The following is a 19,662-nucleotide window of genomic DNA, read 5'->3' as shown; positions in this document are numbered from 1 at the left end:
TTTACACAAAACACATTTTTGCATTCCACTACGCTGCTTTGTTAATTATGCGCTAGATGGACATCTTTGACTGATGCGCTCTGAGCAATACAAGGTCTCAAGACATGTTTTGTAAAAGCCGTGTCTAGAACTGTGAGCTGTGTCTAGAACACTGTGTCTTGTGCAAGAGTACTTGTTTACATAGATGAACAATGGAAAAGTAGTGAAGTGGAATGCAAACACATGAGAAGTAGGGCAGCTGAATGAAAAAAATGCAAGGCCCTAAGACACGCCGAACTTCTTTTAACTTGAGCAATATTTTTTAGACACTGTGTCTTTAGTAAGAAACTGCAAAGGATGCATGCACATCAGTCAAAGATGTACATCAAACACATTTACATAAAAACCATGGAAAAGTAGCCCAATGGAGGCAAAAACGAGACACTGCGAAAGATAAGCTTATTATTATTATTATTATTATTAATAATAATTAAATTATTATTAATTAAATTATTAATTGCGTTTTTAGAATGCTGTCATGTGCAGGATGTCACAAGATACAAGAGCGCTATAGTGCACATTTACATAGAAAAACAATGGATATGTAGCACAGTCTAAATTCAAAATGCATTCTGCATGAACCGTGCCTAAGGTTGCATTTTAAGGCTCTTTCCCATGGGTAATGAAGACTCATGTGTCTCAGTAAAATAGAGTGAAAAGAGTTCTGATCCTGCAGTGCAGTTTAATTTAACTCATACTACATCATGACTAGTTGTTACTTTATTAAAATAATTAGCGCAATTTGTCAAGGACACATTTACAAAGCATCCACGCATAATAATAAACTTGTGTTAACTTATTATGTGCATGAATGCCATTATGCTCACTACGTCTGCCTGAAATCTGTCCATAAAGGCATGCATTATTTTTTTCTGCATTATGTGACAAACAATGTGAGGTGTAAAGAATGAAATCACTGTCAGATACTATTAATTCCATGCAATGCTATGACACATACTGTATTCCTATATACATAGAGACAAGCAGGCTTTAAATACCAGGATAGAGCCAAGTGTTTGGAGGGGAGGGGTTGAAAAATAACACTGAGTGCTCTGTGAAATCAGCCGAAAAGGAAAATTGTTTCACGGAAGGGCAAGCTATTGCATTTTGATGAAAGATTTCAAAGATAAACTGTTTTTCTTTAAAATAACTTGAATTTTCTGAGCCTGTTCTGTCCCTCTCTCTCTACATGGCTTCTTATCCTTACTGCACTGTGCATATGAATAAAAGTGACAAAACAATTCTGCAAAGGTTCAAAACAAGCTCAGCTTAAACCTGAATTTGGTTTGGACAAATTAAAGGTGATAGAAGTGAATGTCAGAAAAGTGCTTCACATACTGTACCTGTAGCAGTGAATCATGTGAAGTGGATTTAAACAGCACTGTTTTCAGAAAGGTGAGCACACTTATTAGTTTACACATACTTCTGAGCTCTCTGCAATGATTAACAGCTGAGTGCTTGATATTGGTGTGTGTGTGTGTGTGTGTGTGTGTGTGTGTGTGTGTGTGTTGCAGGTGGCAGAGCAGCTGATGACTATAGCCTATGAAAACGGGGTCAACCTATTTGACACTGCAGAGGTCTATTCAGCTGGGAAGTGAGTTTGACCTCTCTTGAAATTTAGTGCTAAATGCAATTTGCATGGATCAATTTTATGTCACAGTGTCTGGGTTGTGTTCCCTGGGGTTCCACTAGGTGTCCTCAGTTCCCACGGTGTTTATCATATTATCACTTCCTGTCTCCTTATTTGGTCACCTTCCTCCTTGTTTAGTTAATTGATTGTTCCCCACCTGTCTCCTGTTTCCCCATTATCCTTTTGTGTATATAACCCGGTCTGTCTTAGTATGTGTCACGGAGTCGTTGTTTAATTCATGTCCGTCATCTTGTCGTGCTCTTGCCTTGTGTCCTTGTTTGTTTATGTTTGGTTTGGTTTTGTTTGGTATTGACCTCTGCCTGGACTGTTTACCCTTTTGGATTGCCCTTAATAAAAGACTTACTCGCAATTGGTTCTATCTCCGTGCCTCATTGGATCCCTGCCTTGACAGAACGACTCCGTCATTCTAGGAACCAGCGGTATGTCGTCTTTCCGTTCCCCAGCCAAGATGGCGGAGCGGCGAGCCAAGTATCTTCGGTTGATCGCCCTCCGCCAAGAGGGAAATGAAGTGGGTGCCCTGGCTCAGGTGTTCTGGTCCCTGGCCGAGGGCATGGGCTACAATGATGCGGCCCTCAAGGACTATTTCAATGGCGGGCTGGATGATCCAGTGTCTCAGGAGGAGATGGCGCAGTTAGAGACACTGGAATTCTGGGAATTCGTGCGCTACCTGCAGCATCGGCTTCGGTGGGATGCCCCAGCCACTTTTGTCTCTTCCGGCGGGGTGGTCGTCAGCCCAGCACCACTGCCCAGGATTGCAACCAGCCAAGCGCCACAACCCAAGATGACCGCCAGTCCAGCACCACTGCCCAGGATGGCTACCAGCCAAGCGCCACAGCACAAGATGGCCGCTAACCCAGCGCCAATGCCCAAATTGGCCACCGTTCCAGCGCCACAACCCAAGATGGCCGCCAGTCCAGCACCACTGCCCAGGATGGCTACCAGCCAAGCGCCACCATCCAAGATGGCCGCCAGTCCAGCATCACTGCCCAGGATGGCTACCAGCCAAGCGCCACAGCACAAGATGGCCGCTAACCCAGCGCCAATGCCCAAATTGGCCACTGTTCCAGCGCCACAGCCCAAGATGGCCGCCAACCCAGCGCCAATGCCCAAATTGGCCACCAGTCCAGAGCCACAGTACAAGATGGCCGCCAGCCCAGCGCCAATGCCCACTTTGGCCAACGGTTCAGTGCCACAGCCCAAGATGGCCGTCAGCCTAGCGCCACAGCACAAGATGGCCGCTAACCCAGCGCCAATGCCCAAATTGGCCACCGGTCCAGCGCCAAAGTACAAGATGGCCGCCAGTCCAGCACCACAACCCCAGATGGCCGCCAGCCCAGCACCACAGTACAAGATGGCCGCCTGTCCAGAGTCATGGCCCAAGATGGCTGCTTGCCCAGCGCCGCTGCACAGGATGAGAGTCTCAGCTGACCCTTCAGAGTCGAGTCAGGTGCCCGTGGACCCTCCAGAGTCGAGTCAGGTGCCCGTGGACCCTTCAGAGTTGAGTCAGGTGCCCGTGGATCCTCCGGAGTCGAGTCAGGTGCCCGTGGACCCTCCGGAGTCGAGTCAGGTGCCAGTGGACCCTCCAGAGTCGAGTCAGGTGCCCGTGGACCCTTCAGAGTCGAGTCAGGTGCCAGTGGACCCTCCGGAGTCGAGTCAGGTGCCAGTGGACCCTCCGGAGTCGAGTCAGGTGCCCGTGGTCCCTCCGGAGTCGAGTCAGGTGCACGTGGACCCTCCGGAGTCGAGTCGGGTGCCCGTGGACCCTCCGGAGTCGAGTCGGGTGCCCGTGGACCCTCCGGAGTCGAGTCGGGTGCCCGTGGACCCTTCGGAGTCGAGTCAGGTGCCCGTGGACCCTCCGGAGTCGAGTCAGGTGCCCGTGGACCCTCCGGAGTCGAGTCAGGTGCCAGTGGACCCTCCGGAGTCGAGTCAGGTGCCAGTGGACCCTCCGGAGTCGAGTCAGGTGCCAGTGGACCCTCCGGAGTCGAGTCAGGTGCCAGTGGACCCTCCGGAGTCGAGTCAGGTGCCAGTGGACCCTCCGGAGTCGAGTCATGTGCCAGTGGACCCTCCGGAGTCGAGTCAGGTGCCAGTGGACCCTCCGGAGTCGAGTCAGGTGCCAGTCACCGCTGATCCTCCAGAGTCGAGTCAGGTGCCAGGGAACTCTCCAGAGTTAGGGCTTATCACCGATGACCTTCCAGAGTCAGTGCTTATCACCGGTGACCTTCCAGAGTCAGGGCTAGTCACCGATGACCCTCCAGAGTCAGGGCTAGTCACCGATGACCTTCCAGAGTCAGGGCTAGTCACCGATGACCTTCCAGAGCCAGGGCTAGCCACCGATGACCTTCCAGAGTCAGGGCTAGCCACCGAAGACCTTCCAGAGTCAGGGCTAGTCATTGATGACCCTCCAGAGTCGAGTCGGGTTCCAGATGACCCTCCAGAGTCAAGGCTAGTCACTGTTAACCCTCCAGAGTCAGGGCTAGTCACCGCTGAAGCTCCAGAGTCAGGGCTAGTCACCGTTGACCTTTCAGAGTCAAGTCAAGTCACCTTTGACCTTTCAGAGCTGAGTCAAGTCACCGGTGATCTTCAAGGACTGAGTCAAGTCACCAGTGATCTTCAAGGACTGAGTCAAGTCACCTCTGATCTTCATGAACAAAGGCAAGTCACCTCTGATCTTCATGAACAAAGGCAAGTCACCATTGATCTTCATGAGCAAATGCAAGTCACCAATGATCTTCATGAGCAGTGTCAGGCCAGCACCGATCTTCTGGAGTCCAGTAGAGACACCATGGAATTACCAGAGTCTCGTCCTCCCGTTGATCCGGCCGCACGGAAGTGGTGGGCTTCTGATCCGCCCTGGGGGCTTTGTGCATCGACCACAGGGATGTGGTGGTCTTCTGCTCCGCCCTGGAGGGCTTCCGCTTTGACCACAGGGGGGTGGTGGTCTTCTGCTCCGTCCTGGGGGCCTTCCGCCCTGACCACATGGTGGTGGTGGTCTTCTGCTCCGCCCTGGGGAACTCTGGCCTCGACCACAAGGTTGTGGTGGTCTTCTGCTCCGCCCTGGGGGGCTTCCGCTCTGACCACATGGACATGGTGGTCTTCTGCTCCGCCCTGGGGGGCTTCCGCTCTGACCACACGGACATGGTGGTCTTCCGCTCCACCCTGGGGGGCGCTTGCCCTGACTACACGGTTGTGGTGGTCTTCCGCTCCGCCCTGGAGGGCTCTGGCCTTGACCACAAGGGTGTGGTGGTCTTCTGCTCCGCCCTGGGGGGCTTCATGTTGTTTTTTCCTTTGGTTTTTGTGTTAATGTCTGTCTCTGTTCCTTTCTGTTAGTCTGGCCCTCCGTCCCTCCCCCTGAACCTCCTCCTGTCCTCCTCCCTCCTGGTCTTTCTGTGTTGTGTTTACATTCTGGTGCCTGTTCCCCATGTTTTTCTTTTCTGGCCCTCCGTCCCTCCCCCTGAGCCTCCACCTGTCCACCTCCCTCCTGGTCTCTGTTTTGTGTCTGTCTTGGAGCGTCTGGGAGCCGCTCCGTAGAAGGGGGGTACTGTCACAGTGTCTGGGTTGTGTTCCCTGGGGTTCCACTAGGTGTCCTCAGTTCCCACGGTGTTTATCATATTATCACTTCCTGTCTCCTTATTTGGTCACCTTCCTCCTTGTTTAGTTAATTGATTGTTCCCCACCTGTCTCCTGTTTCCCCATTATCCTTTTGTGTATATAACCCGGTCTGTCTTAGTATGTGTCACGGAGTCGTTGTTTAATTCATGTCCGTCATCTTGTCGTGCTCTTGCCTTGTGTCCTTGTTTGTTTATGTTTGGTTTGGTTTTGTTTGGTATCGACCTCTGCCTGGACTGTTTACCCTTTTGGATTGCCCTTAATAAAAGACTTACTCGCAATTGGTTCTATCTCCGTGCCTCATTGGATCCCTGCCGTGACATTTTAGGCTTGCTGGCTAGTTCTGAGTGTTAGGTAGGACATGTTAATGGACATGCACATGGAGCTGTACATCATCACTCTACCACTGTCATAAGGCACCTTCAAAATGCCTGATTGTAATGCTTTTCTCTATTCTTTGAGCATAATTGAATGAATTACTGCTGTCACCGTGATCACTAGAAAAGTACACTAACATTAATTTTAAATAAGCTTTAAATTTCTTCCAGCTTTCTAGAGACAGTACCCATAGCTCAACGTTGAGCTTGTGAATCTGGCGCCTTAGGCAACTGGCATACAAAGAAGGTGTGACAGTAACTTTAAAGATAAAGTTTAAATATATGCATAGAGCAGTGCTATAGTGGCTCAATAGTGAATTCACCTCACAGTGACGTGGAAAAAAATCTCTCAAAGCAAGCACTCAAAATGTATCTTCCTTCTTCACAGGGCTGAAATAATCCTAGGAAACATTATCAAAAAGAAATGTTTAAGGTATTTATTTTTAATATTATCAATCTAATCATCGATTTCATTGGTGGAGAAATGTATAAGACTACTGCTTTCACACAGAATCTGTGTGTGTACAGGAGATCCAGTCTGGTTATCACCACTAAACTGTACTGGGGAGGAAAGTGAGTATCTGTCTGTCGTTCTTTTTTCTGCCATCTTTCTATTCATTCAGTCAATAAATTCTACTTTGATTTTCTCCATGAGATGTAGGCTTTTTAGATTTAGTCTGCTTATATAAAGCTTTCTTTCTTTCTCTCTCTAGAGCAGAGACAGAGCGAGGGCTCTCCCGGAAGCACATTATTGAAGGTAGAGATTCTTCTTCTTCTTTCTTTTAATTCCCCTGTCGTTTGTAATTGACCTGAACCTTTTTTCTTCTTCTTTTATTTCTAGTTCCCTCCTCATTTATTGATTTTTTTTTCTCTTTCACTACTGCACCCACACCAGCATTCATTCTTAAAGTGTGAGATTCTTTCTCAATCCCATTTGATTTCTGACACATGCAAACCAAAATATTGATTCAAATACAGTATAGATATATATATATAGAAACGTCTACATTTATTACACTCTAAAATATCATTTTCATTATCTGAATGTTTGTTTATTGTTTTGTTTTCCAGTAAACATGTCTAAACATATTTAAAATAAGAAACATGTATATAAAAAACATAATAAAGATATTAAGACAATCTTATTTTATTTATTTACTTACCTACTTCTTCACTTGTGTAATTAATCATTTATTCACTGTTTTGAGTTTATTTGTCTAACCTTAACCAGACTCACATAAATGTATTATGTTTTAATTATGTTTAGATATTTCTGCTGGAAACAAGACAAAAAGTCTGATGAAAATGAAAAAATTAACCATTAAAAAAAAACATTTAATTACATACAAATTTATTTGTTATTTATTTTTTATTTACTTATTGTAATAGTCTCTATTTAAATAAAGAGACTAAATGTTCCTGACACAGCAAAGTATGTTAAAAGACATGAATTCAGATTGCTTTAATAGCTTCATGCATAATTAAAATGACATATTTACATATTGTGATTATCAACCGCATGAAATTATTAAGTGTTTGAAATCCTAAGCTTTATTTGAGTGACTTTGATGAAGAGTGGAAATCTATGTGTACTAATATTCAGATTTATCTCTGCTCTATTACTGTATTTCTATGAGACAGAAGCGGACGACTGATTTTCAGAGAGTTTAATATCTGTAATGTCATTTCTTTATCACTTTCAGATTGAGAAAATTCACTGTTGGTGTTTCATGAAACTAACTGAATCATTCACATACTGTGCTCATCCCAGCCTCCCTCCCTCCTGTTCTCCAAGTTATTTTTATCACTCCAGCTTGTGTGTAGTTTTCCTTTCTGGCTTGTGTCTCTCTACCATTCTTGGTAGCTTGTGTTTGTTTGACATTGTTTGTGGGAAGAAAACGTCTGTTTATCCTCTATGTACTTTAAAATAAGCTCCCTGCTAAGAATATCTCCTCCAAAAACCCAGAAAATTCTGACAGATTAGAGCCGTGGCGGATGCAAGGGTGCACTCTGTGAGCACGGGTCTGATTAATGAGTCTGAGATTGGCTGGATTACAGTATTTTTGTGAAAGGACGAGCGTGGGGTTTATCTGTCAGATTAATTTCAGTATGGCAGAGTAATCATGCCAGCGTCTGATCACCTGAATGCCACTGACAACTTTGTTTCAGCACACCTGGTGTTTCTCTCTCTCTCTCTCTTTTCTCTTTTCTGCCAAGATTTATTGGCATGACTGTAAAGTTTTCTCAGTCCATTACTTTCACAGTACTTAAATACAGGTGTATGAAATAAGAAAAGCTACAGTACAGTGTGTGTATCATTTGAAAGAAAAGCCTAAATAGAACAAAGAATAAATGTGTTCACAGATTTCAGATGAGTAAACCCAAAAAGTATTCAGACACCTAAGCAACACTCAAAAAAAGTTTGAATGCAATTGCATTAAACAAAAAATGTAAAACCAAATGGCATTTATTTAAGAGGGGAAAAAAGACTCAAGCACTTTTCATGCAAAACATTTTACAGAATAGATGTTTGTGAGGTTCCTAATGGAAAAAACGACAGATCTTTTTAAATAAATTGAGAAGAACAAATAGAACATTTTAAACAAAAAATACTTTTATTCAGCAACGATGCATTAAATTGATCAAAAGTGACAGTAAAGACATTTATAATGTTAAAAAGATTTCTATGTCAAATAAATGCTGTTTTTTTTTCAAAGAATCCTGTATCACGAGTGTCACAAAAAATATTAAGCAAGTGTTTCCAGTATTGATAATAATACGAAAATGTTATTAAGCATAAGATCATATGGAATGAATTTTTTTTTATGCGGTTGCTGACAATTTAGCTTTGTCATCACAGGAATAAATGTAATTGTATTAGGAACTATTAATTAATACAATATTAATTGTATTAATGTTTCGCAACATTGCTTTACTGTATTTTTGATCCAAAAAGTGCAGCCTTTGTGAGCATAAGATACTCACCTAAACATTTGCAGAACAAATTTTACCGACCCCAAACTTTTGAACGGTTTACATAACTATCATTCATTTTAAATGCGACTGAATTGCCTTTTTTGGGCCATGTTATGGTCTATAAATAGGAATAAAATAACATATTGGTCAATATGATAACCGCAAATCATGTTCACTGTTTTTATATATTTTTATGTTATATAACATAATCTAATATTACTAATACAATGGTCAATATTATACATCTGTACTGTTTTGTATTTATAGTTTTTAATTACTACAAGTTTGAGCAAGCGTTCCAGTATCACCTTAATCAGAATATTCTTGATAATTATAAAAAGCTAATATTGGACGATATAATTATGGTCATTGATATACCCCTAGTCTATAAACACAAATAAACATATTGCTCACAGTGCATAATGTATGTTATGAACTGTCCCTCAGTGTTTGTTCTCTTTCTCTCTCTCTCTCTGTTTCTGAATGGGGCAGTGATGTGACTGATTCATCCTTTTTCTGCTTCCTCATCTTGTTTCTCTTCCTCTTCTCTGGTGTCTACAAAGCTGTACTTTTCTAATCCTCTCTCAACTGCTCACCTGATCCTATTTTTGCTCTGTCTGAGTTTCCTCTCTCCTTTCATCCCTCTTTCTCTTTTCACACTTCTGGCTGTCAGATAGCAGCTAAGAATCAATGTAGGTCCAGGCAAGCACATGAGTTTGTGTCATCATTTTTAATCTCTCCTGTTTCATAGCCTCATGTTGCTTCAAACCTTTTTTTCCACAAAACAAAAAAATATTGTATTAGCCAGAATGTTTTTACTACTCTTTAAATGAAATTGAATGGAAATTGGGGCTGTTTGTCATATACAAACCATTTGATAGTTTTGTGTGAGGAACAGACCAAAATATAAGCTGTTATTTGATCAGCGTCTCTCCTGCAGCATACTGAACGTATCCCAGACCGTCTTTTCTGGTGGATTTAAATGTGATTTTGGATTCACTTTCACACCAACCAAATAAATCACACTCTGAATACAAAAAAAAAAAAAAAACATGCACATTTTCTTCTGCTTTCTCTCTGTGTTTTCTCTCTGTAGGTCTGAAGGGTTCTTTGCAGAGGTTGCAGCTGGAGTATGTGGACGTGGTTTTTGCCAATCGCCCTGATAGCAACACTCCTATGGAGGGTAGGTGAGGCTAAGGTCCAAAACACGTGTCACTACACTGATGCTTCTAGCTTCTGATGCTTGCTCCATTTTGTGCATCATTGGATTCTGAAATGTTTTAGAGGTGATTTGTAAAGAAATGCAAGTATGAATTACTTATATTGAACTGTCACAAGAGCTGCTATAGCATTAGCGTAAACTGTCAGCAAGTTTTCTTTTTTACTGTAATAGCAGTGCAGAAGTTTAAAGAGTGAGACTTGATCAAAAGTGTGAGGGGTCGGTTACATTTTTGAAAATGTTTCTTGAAAGAAGTCTCTTATTCTCACCATTTATTGGATCAAACAGTAAAATTGTGAAATATATTTTTTTTCCCTTCCGTTTGAATATATTTTAAAGTGTCATTTATTCTTGTATATGCCCAAGCTAAATTGTAGCAGCCGTTACTTTAGTCTTCAGTGCCACACGATCCTTCAGAAATCATTCTAATAGGAGGATTTGCTGCTCAAGGAACATTTTTTTCTTATTAAGGTTGAAAACAGTTGTGCTGCTTAATATTTGTGTGGAATCCATAATACAGGATCATATCAGGAATCTTTGATGAATTTCAAAATCTTCAAAATAAAAGCATTCATTTAAAAAATATTTTTTATAAATGTCTTTACTGTCACTTTTTATTCAATTTAGTGCATCCTTGCTGAATAAAATTAGCCTAATTTCTTTTCTTTTTTTATTCCAATGATCCCAAACTTTGGAACGGTGTATGTTTAATGGGACCCTGTGCTTGGTGCCTTGGCAAAAGTCAGTTTTTTCCTACATACTCGGTCTAAATTGTGCGTGTGTGTGTGTGTGTGTGCGTGTGTGTGTGTGTGTGTGTGTGTGTGTGTGTGTGTGTAAAACAGGATGTAGAGTGCTATTTCCATACATCTCAGGAGGCCATTTTTCATAATCCCAGTCTAAACCCTCTCTCACTCCATTTCAAATTCTGTGGCACTGCAGTGCTCAGGAAGTCTACTTCTTATAGACTACTTATAGACTCTCTCTCTCTCTATTTTCCTCTCTTGCTCTCTCTCTCTCTCTCTGAGTAGGATTAGAGACTTGTCCATGGGGTACATAGTGTATTTTTAAGATGCTCTTTCCCTGCTGTGTCTCCAAACGCCAAACCTTTCTCTTTTGCACACAGGTTTTCCTATCATTATGATTTTATTCTGTAGGCATAATGTTTTTATACTGTACAAACTGTATTTTCAACCCCCTTACCCTAACTCTACCCTTAAACCATTTTTAAATTTTCAAAACACTTAATTAAAACACTGTATGATTTATAAGCTGTTTTCCTCATGGGAACAAAAAAACTAATCTCCCCACAAGGTAAAAATGTACTGGTATTACTATCCTTTTGGGACATTTGGTCCCCATAATGTGGGGAATACCAGTTACACACATAGTCTAATACATTTTCTACTATCTAAATGTGGACATACTGGTTATATTGTTTAATGTGGAGCATTCTATTCTATTCTATTCAGGACATCCCGAAATGTCTGAAAGAGATGTTACATTAGATTTAGCTATTTTTTGGGAACAACACACACCGGATTTCTGCCATTGGACTACGTTAGGATTTTTCCTGTCTGTATGAGTGAGTTTTATCAACACATAGACACATTTAACATCAGGGTTACAAGCCAAAAAAGTAAAGCGTAGACTTAAGTGGACTCCCCGTACAAATGAGAGCGTTAAAGCCATGGTGGGGGAAAGCTGAAGATCTGACAAAGTAAAACATTTCATCATCTTTCTACCATCGAGGCTGGAAAGATTTTAATCCAAATTGATGTGAAATGTGTTCTTGGCACGTACAGTTAAATCCTCATGGGAAGATAATGATAGTAGGGTATTTTAATAAAAGAACATTTTGGTACTGAATTGAGAACAAATTTTACTACCCATGGCCTCCCTGGAGACCTGCTGAGCTTTGTGAAATAGACATGAGTTCATCAGTGTGATGCCAGTCCTGTTATTTTAGTACTGTACATATAAATTCTTCAAGGGGGAAAAAAACACCTCCGTTATATTCAATGGCCCAGAGTGCATTAGCTTATATTTATTTGACCAAAAAGTAAGGTGAAATCTATATAAATCTTTTTAACAGTTTATATAAGAAGTAGTTTATATAATATGTTGATAGAATTTTGCACAGGCAAGGTTATAAAGATAATTTTTAGTGTTTTGGTGCAGTGCAGTACCCTTTAGCCTTTCATTTTCAGTGCATTAGTGTAAATGTGATTTTGTTTGCTTTGTACAAACTGGGGGAAGAACTGTAATTATTTTCTACAGTAACTGAAGGTATATGCCATGGATGCTGTCGATAGAACTTAACTTGTATTGAAGAACTGTGGGATGCCGCACATACAAACACACAGTCTCTGTGTATTTAAAGATCTTTTTTAGGTCATGCTCAAAATTTAATGAATACTGTACAGTTTTGCTCTATAAGGCCCTCATGACCTGTAATATTTGTTGCCGTTTTAATAAACACCAAACACATATCTGTCTTTATTAGTGTTTATCTGATATTGTAGACTAAGCAGCTACTGGCTGTTTCCACAAATCTCAAATGACCTATTTGTGTTTGAATCGTCCACATCAATCAATAGTAGAATAGCGCTGCAGAAACCCCAGACATCCAGATTACATTAGATTAATACTTCAGGGTTCTGCTGTTCAGATGTTTCATCAGAACTGAGCTGGAGTCCTCAGTCTCTCATGAGAAGTATAGTTTGCTGAAGAACCATTCATTTCTGTTCACACTGACATGTGCCTCTGGCTTCCTGTGTTTTTGTCTTGCTCTCTCTATTCTTGAGCAGATGTATTGTTGTGCTTTGCTGACGTTCCCCTGGCTTTTTCTCCTCCATTCTCACCCACACACTCACATTTCTCTTCAGTAATCGTAATGAGAGAGTGGGTGTGGGCTTTCATTTTCATTATGTACTGAGGTAGATTTGGCTGCTGTTTTCTACTCTTCTGTCCTTTTTTAAAAAACCTTTGTCTTGCCTTTTTTTAAAATAGAATTTATTTAGTTTTTCATGTTCACACATTGAGCCATGGCCTTGGTTTCACAGATGGTATAAGGATTGTTATACATTGGATTATAACCTGCCCACTTAGACAGGAAAGACCTGACTGGCATAACATGGAACTGACCACAGTTTTGTTTTAGGCACTGAGATTTCCAAAATATCCCCAAAACAGACTAGTGTAAATTAAATGAATAGTTCACCTAATTCAGAAAATTCGGTCATCATTTGCATACCCTCATGAGATTTATTCACCACCTGAAAGCTGAATAAATGAGCTTCCCATTGATGTATGGTTTATTAGGATCGGACAAAGATTTGGCCTTGGCAAAAGTCTAAATACTGAGAAAATCACCTTTAAATTTGTCCAAATTAATTCTTAGCGATTCATATTACTAATCAGAAATTAAGTTTTGATTTATTTATGGTAGGAAATGTAATGATTCTAGGCATAAAATAAATTTTTTTATTATTATTTTTTTTAATTAATTTTTTTTTTGCTATTGCTAAAAACACACCCCAGTGACTTAAGACTGGTTTTGTGGTCCAGGGTCACATATTTCAAATCATTCTCTCACAAAACATTTGTGTTCCCCCGTAAAAGACCCCCCTTCATAAAGATCACCCCCACCCCATTTCTGTTTTACAATAGAAATGTTACACGGCTGACATTGACAAACTATTCAACTTTTTTGTCAAATGTTGCCATTTTGTTATTAAATTGAAAATATGTCATTTATATTATTCTGATTCATTTAATTCATCTGAATGCGAAAAGACAAGAAACATTAACAGCTGATTTTGGCATATTATTATTATTATTATTATTAATAAACATGATTATTAATAGGCATATGATTAAGAGTAAATGTGTGTATATTTTAAAAGTAAAATATTATTTGCAATTAGTTAAAATACATTACAATAAATTCAAGTTCTTTTAATATTTTTCTTTATACTCTAAAATTCCTTTTAATTCCTGGACCTCAGTGTCTCTAACTCTCTCTTGTACGTGGACAGAATAATAAAAAAAAAACACCAACAATGTGTCTTTAGTCTCAGAAGATGCCATCCAATCAGATTAGAGCCTGCCAGACCAAGTAAGTGCTTTCCGATTTTTGTGCAATATGCATCTGACGGTCTGGGAGTGGACTGTTGGTCCTCATGTGTAGTGAAGAAGAAAAACACGTCAGTGGTCACACAACAAAGTCCAGATCATAGCAGAGTAAGGGCCAGAGTAAAGCACTTGGAGTCAAAGTGTTGATGAAACAAAGAAAAGCAGCTCTTTGCATATGGAAATCTGAATGATGAAGCAATAAAGCAGCTTTATGAGCTCATGATGGAGGCGTTTTAGAGGAGATCTGGTACTGAACTGAATGCAGCACAGCAGTAAAGGTCTCTGCTGGTAATGACACAGAACAGTAATGCCTTGAGGATGTCAGAACAGATGGGGTTTCTGTTGGCTGCAGAGTAGCAATGTCAAACGTATATACACCAACATCAAGTGTATGACAACACAAACACTGTTGTCTGATCGCATTATGCATGATCTCATTGATATAATCAACGGGGTGCTGACTCGCTGTGAGCAGAGCGTTTTTTTAAATATATTAATTCTTTGTCTTTGAAATAAGATTTAAAAAGGATGATGGTTGATACACAGATGGCTAGTTCAATTACTCTGTTAAATTCCACTGGATGATAAAATCACAAATGTCCTGGTGCTGGGCCTTCCTCAGTGTGTTAAGATCCAATATCCCCTCTTAAAAACCGTCATGTGGGCTATCATCCTTATTATAACTAATAGTAGAATGGATTTACTCACCAGTTGGACTAGGAGATGAGGGAAATTTCTTAAGGGTAAAGTTGGGTTAACAAGGCCTTGATGCCCATTCGTAATTATCGGGTGAGGATTCCACTTGCATGCACTTAAGGAATTATGCAAATCAGATAATGACGCAAACACAGCCATGAGAACAGTGCTGGTAGCAATTTGCACTGGACTGTTCTCCAGGTTACAGGCTGGTTCTGAACTATAGGATGCCAGTGATAAATAATAATAAAAAATAAATATAATTTAATGAAATTTTTATAATAAAATAAGAAATAAGTATTTTACCTCCTACAAAATGGATGTGTAAATAATGGAAAAATATTTTCATTCATTAATATGTCTGGAGTACTTTAGGATGAATACAATTGTGCTGCTGGGCTTGGATATAAAATACAGAGAAGTTTAAAATGACTGTACCCTGTACAATAAAACTTGCTCAGTGAGATATAGAGTCAGCTTGACTTACAGCTGAAGTGCTTCTCATGTTCAATCCTGTTCATTCAGACAGCTGTGAAATAGCTTCAGCTCTGCATTATTAGCATTCATCCTTTGTGAAACTGTCAGTGTAGCCAGATCTCACAGGAAACACATGCAACCTGTTCTGACAACGCAATCTCAAAATAAGCCTCCCCAAAACATTGCTAAATTGGCTAAATACAGTTGTCTTCTCAGAGGGGAATTGATTTATTTAATCTGATTTATTTTAGTATTTGGTTAGAATAAGATGGTTTTTGCAATCCAGGGACTCTCTGTTATGCATTTGATAGGTTTTATCTGTAACACTGCAGAATAACTTTAATTCATAATGTGTAGTCCTTGTTTATTGTTTATATCCTATACCATGTGTCGGACATAATGATGCAAAGTAATGTCTTTCAGTATTGTTACTTTACAAATCAGTAAGTGCATAAATTAGCATTTTCTGACTTCACATACTTTTCAATTACTTAATGAAACAAGTTGCTTACTTAAAGCAACTTAAAACTTAAAGCACGAGAACTTTTAGAGTTGGATAGTAGCATTAAGAAGATTGAAACAGAGATGAAACATCAAGTGACATCTAGTGGTCTTAGGGAACTAACCCAGCTAAAATATAAATATAACATCATTCTGTCTCAAAAGATTGAATTTTTGCTATTCAGGACAAGACAGACATATTTTGAGTCAGGCGATAAGGCTGGGAAACTTCTAGCTAATTATATCAAACAAAAGGAGTGCTCCTCCATTATTCCATCTGTTAGATCTTCCAGGGGAGATATATTTACAGCTGCTACGGATATAAATAGAACATTTAAGGAATTCTACATAGATCTTTACAAACCAGCATCATCATCAACTGATGATGATATTATTAGATTCCTGGAACCGCTGGGTCTCCCTAAACTTTCAAATGAACAGAAGCACCTTCTTGATTCAGATATAACTCTGGAGGAAGTGATGGAGGTGATCAAAGCTTTGCCCACAGGAAAAGCACCTGGTCCGGATGGCTCCCCGCAGAATTTTTTAGAGATAATATCAAAGAACTTGCTCCATTAATGCTAGAAGTTTTTATGGAGGCATTTCAGAGGGAGGAATTACCACCAACAATGTCTCAAGCTCTAATTAGTCTTATACTTAAGAAGGATAAGGATTCAAGTGAGTGCAAGAGCTACCGCCCAATATCGCTGATCCAATTGGATATAAAAATTTTGTCAAAAATCCTAACTAATCGTTTAAATAAAGTTATATCATCACTTATACACGAAGATCAAGTAGGATTTATTAGTGGCCGTAGTTCTTCTGATAACATTCGACGGTTTATTGACATTTGGTGGTCAGTAAGGGAGGAACAGACACCGATTGCCGCCGTCTCACTAGATGCGGAGAAGGCATTCGACATGGTGGAGTGGAAGTATCTTTTTAAAATTTTAGAAGCTTATGGGTTTGGAAACATATTTATAAGATGGATCAAATTATTGTATAAACAACCGGTAGCAGCGGTTCAAACCAACGGTCTAATCTCAGAATTTTTTCCACTGGGTAGGGGGACCCGACAAGGCTCTCCACTTTCCCCGTTGCTGTTCTGTCTTGCTTTGGAACCTTTAGCGGCCGCAATAAGAAAAGATGATGATTTTCCTGGTATTGTAGCGGGGGGAGAAGTTCATAAGCTTCTGCTTTATGCTGATGACATTTTATTATTTGTTTCTGACCCTTGCAGGTCTATACCCTGTCTCCTTGGAATAATTGATACCTTCTCTAAGTTTTCAGGTTATATGGTGAATTGGTCTAAATCAGAAGCTCTTGCATTGACTGCATTTTGCCCTGCCTCAGCGTTTCACCCTGGCACATTCCAATGGCCTATGTTAGGCATTAAATATTTAGGCATTTTATTCCCTCCAAATTTGAACGATTTAGTGAGAGTTAATTTTGACCCCTTAATGAAAAAGATTTCCTGCGATATGAACAGATGGGCTCCACTCCATATGTCAATGGCTGGAAAAGTCAATGTAATCAAAATGAGCTGTTCGCCAAAACTGAATTATCTGTTACAGTCTCTCCCATTACAAATACCTCTCTCCTACTTTAAACAGTTTGACAGATTGTGTAAGGCTTTTATTTGGAATGGTAAGCGACCTCGAATGCATTCTAATAAGCTACAGAGACCTGTCGAGAAAGGTGGTCTAGGCCTGCCTAATATTTTGTTTTATTATTATGCTTTTAGTCTTAGACACCTGGCTCATTTGTCACTTCCTCCGGAGCGCGCCCCCCCCCTGGTATAAGATAGAACAATCTATCTTGCCTTCCATTTCATTGTTACAGAGTCTGTCTATTAAACTGGAAGGAGAGTTGAAAAAACATCCTATTATTTCACACTTGCAGACAGTATGGTTAAAAGTGTCCCGTATGCGAAGCTGTGACCCTTACCTAAATACTTGCTCAAGCATCTGGTTGAACCCTAAATTGCGTATTAATAAAACCCCCTTTTTATGGAAGGAATGGATTAAGAAGGGTATTGTTATATTAAGCGACCTTTATGAAAATGGCAGTCTGAAGTCATTTGGACACATACAACAGCAATATGGTGTATCTAGATCCCAGTTTTTCCAGTATTTACAGTTATGACATTTACTTTGCACTACTTTTGGTTCTAGTTCACAGCTTCCTAAGTCATCAGATGTACACTGCATGGTAATGTCGGCATATGGGAAGAGCCATGAAGCATCAGTGTACTATTCCTGGTTGATTCAAAGTCTTGGTGATGGAGCTTTACAAGCTCTTAAGAAAATATGGGAAAGAGATCTGAATCTGATATTCGATGATGAGGAATGGAATAGAGTTTTAAAGAATGTCAAAACGGCATCTAGGGATGCAAAGATCCGTCTTATACAGTTTAAGATTGTGCACCGTTTTTACTGGACTCCTTCCAGACTGTATAGGCTTGGATTAAAAGATACACCACATTGCTGGAGGTGTAATACTGGGGATGGAGATTTAATTCATGCTCTGTGGTCCTGTACAAAAATTCAGGATTTCTGGGAAAAAGTTCATAAACACATTTGCACAATTTTGGATACTAATATTTCATTATGCCCTCAATTGTTTATTTTAGGGGGATGGGCAGATAATGCAATAAGAGACAAGCACATAATGCACTGGGTACAAACCAGTTTATTGATTGGCAGACAAATAATCCTTAGGAGTTGGAAGTCAGAGGAGGCCCCCTCTTTTCAAGAATGGTTAACAGAACTAGGTAGAGTGTCGACATTTGAAAAAATGTCTTATAAACAGACTGATAAAGTAAATCAATACTTTAAGAAATGGTCCAGATATATAAATTATTTGGAAAATGGGAAGTAATAATTTTATAAGAAACTTGCTCACACTCAAAAGCCTAACATGTGGTGGAATATGTATGTATTCTTTTATTTTATTTTTTCCTTATCATTGTATGCCGGGAGTTATCTCAATTGTACTTATTTGTGTTGTTGTGACCGGGGTGGGGGGGTTTCCGAGGAAAAAAGGAAAAAAAGCTGATTCTGTACATATATGTTATGTTGCATTCTGGAAAGTTTGAGAATCAATAAAAAAATGTCAATCTGAAAAAAAAAAAAATGAAACAAGTTGCTTAATAGAAATGTCTACTCAACAAAAGGAGAATATGTACACAGCGCCATCTAATGGTGACCAGACACAATTGCTTTCTCTGGCACTTTGAATCTGTAAATCAAACCAATTCAGAAGCTTGGCTGATATTTTTATTTGTACATGTGTGTTTTGTGTTTTAGAGATAGTGAGAGCCATGACGCATGTCATTAACCATGGCATGTCCATGTACTGGGGCACGTCACGCTGGTCAGCGATGGAGATCATGGTGAGTGGAGAGGACAAACTTCTGTGCACTTTTCCTTAAAGGGTTAGTTCACCCAGATAGCAAATTTATGTAATTAATTACTTACCCTGATGTTGTTTCAAACCCGTAAAACCTCCGTTTATCTTTGGAACACAGTTTAAGATATTTTAGATTTAGTCCGAGAGCTCTCAGTCCCTCCATTGAAGCTGTGTGAACGGTATACTGTCCATGTCCAGAAAGGTAAGAAAAACATCATCAAAGTAGTCCATGTGACATCAGAGGGTCGGTTAGAATTTTTTTAAGCATCGAAAATACATTTTGGTCCAAAAATAGCAAAAACGACGACTTTGTTCAGCATTGTCTTCTCTTCCGTGTCTGTTGTAAAACAGTTCAAAACAAAGCAGCTGGATATCTGGTTCACGAACGAATCATTCAGTTCACCAAATCGAACTGAATCGTTTTAAACGGTTCGCATCTCTAATACGCATTAATCCACAAATGACTTAAGCTGTTAACTTTTTTTTAATGTGGCTGACACTTCCTCTGAGTTCAAACAAACCAATATCCCGGAGTAATTCATGTACTCAAACAGTACACTGACTGAACTGCTGTGAAG

General features: G+C 40.1%; 1 protein-coding gene across 1 annotated transcript in view; it reads left to right on the top strand.

Annotated features, from left to right (window-relative positions):
* Positions 1–19,662, top strand: part of LOC132154642 (voltage-gated potassium channel subunit beta-1-like) — a 42,162-nt gene that overhangs the window by 13,242 nt on the left and 9,258 nt on the right. Inside the window, exons 4-9 of the mRNA XM_059563287.1 lie at positions 1,554–1,633; positions 6,059–6,103; positions 6,199–6,243; positions 6,384–6,427; positions 9,743–9,829; positions 18,982–19,067. Coding sequence (XP_059419270.1) covers positions 1,554–1,633; positions 6,059–6,103; positions 6,199–6,243; positions 6,384–6,427; positions 9,743–9,829; positions 18,982–19,067 — 387 coding nt within the window. The remainder of the gene's footprint in view (positions 1–1,553; positions 1,634–6,058; positions 6,104–6,198; positions 6,244–6,383; positions 6,428–9,742; positions 9,830–18,981; positions 19,068–19,662) is intronic.

This window comes from Carassius carassius, chromosome 12, assembly GCF_963082965.1.
Source record: "Carassius carassius chromosome 12, fCarCar2.1, whole genome shotgun sequence".
In the NCBI taxonomy this organism is placed as follows: domain Eukaryota; kingdom Metazoa; phylum Chordata; class Actinopteri; order Cypriniformes; family Cyprinidae; genus Carassius; species Carassius carassius.
The sequence above is the reverse complement of the archived record's forward strand: the minus strand, read 5'-3'. Positions and strand labels throughout refer to the sequence as shown.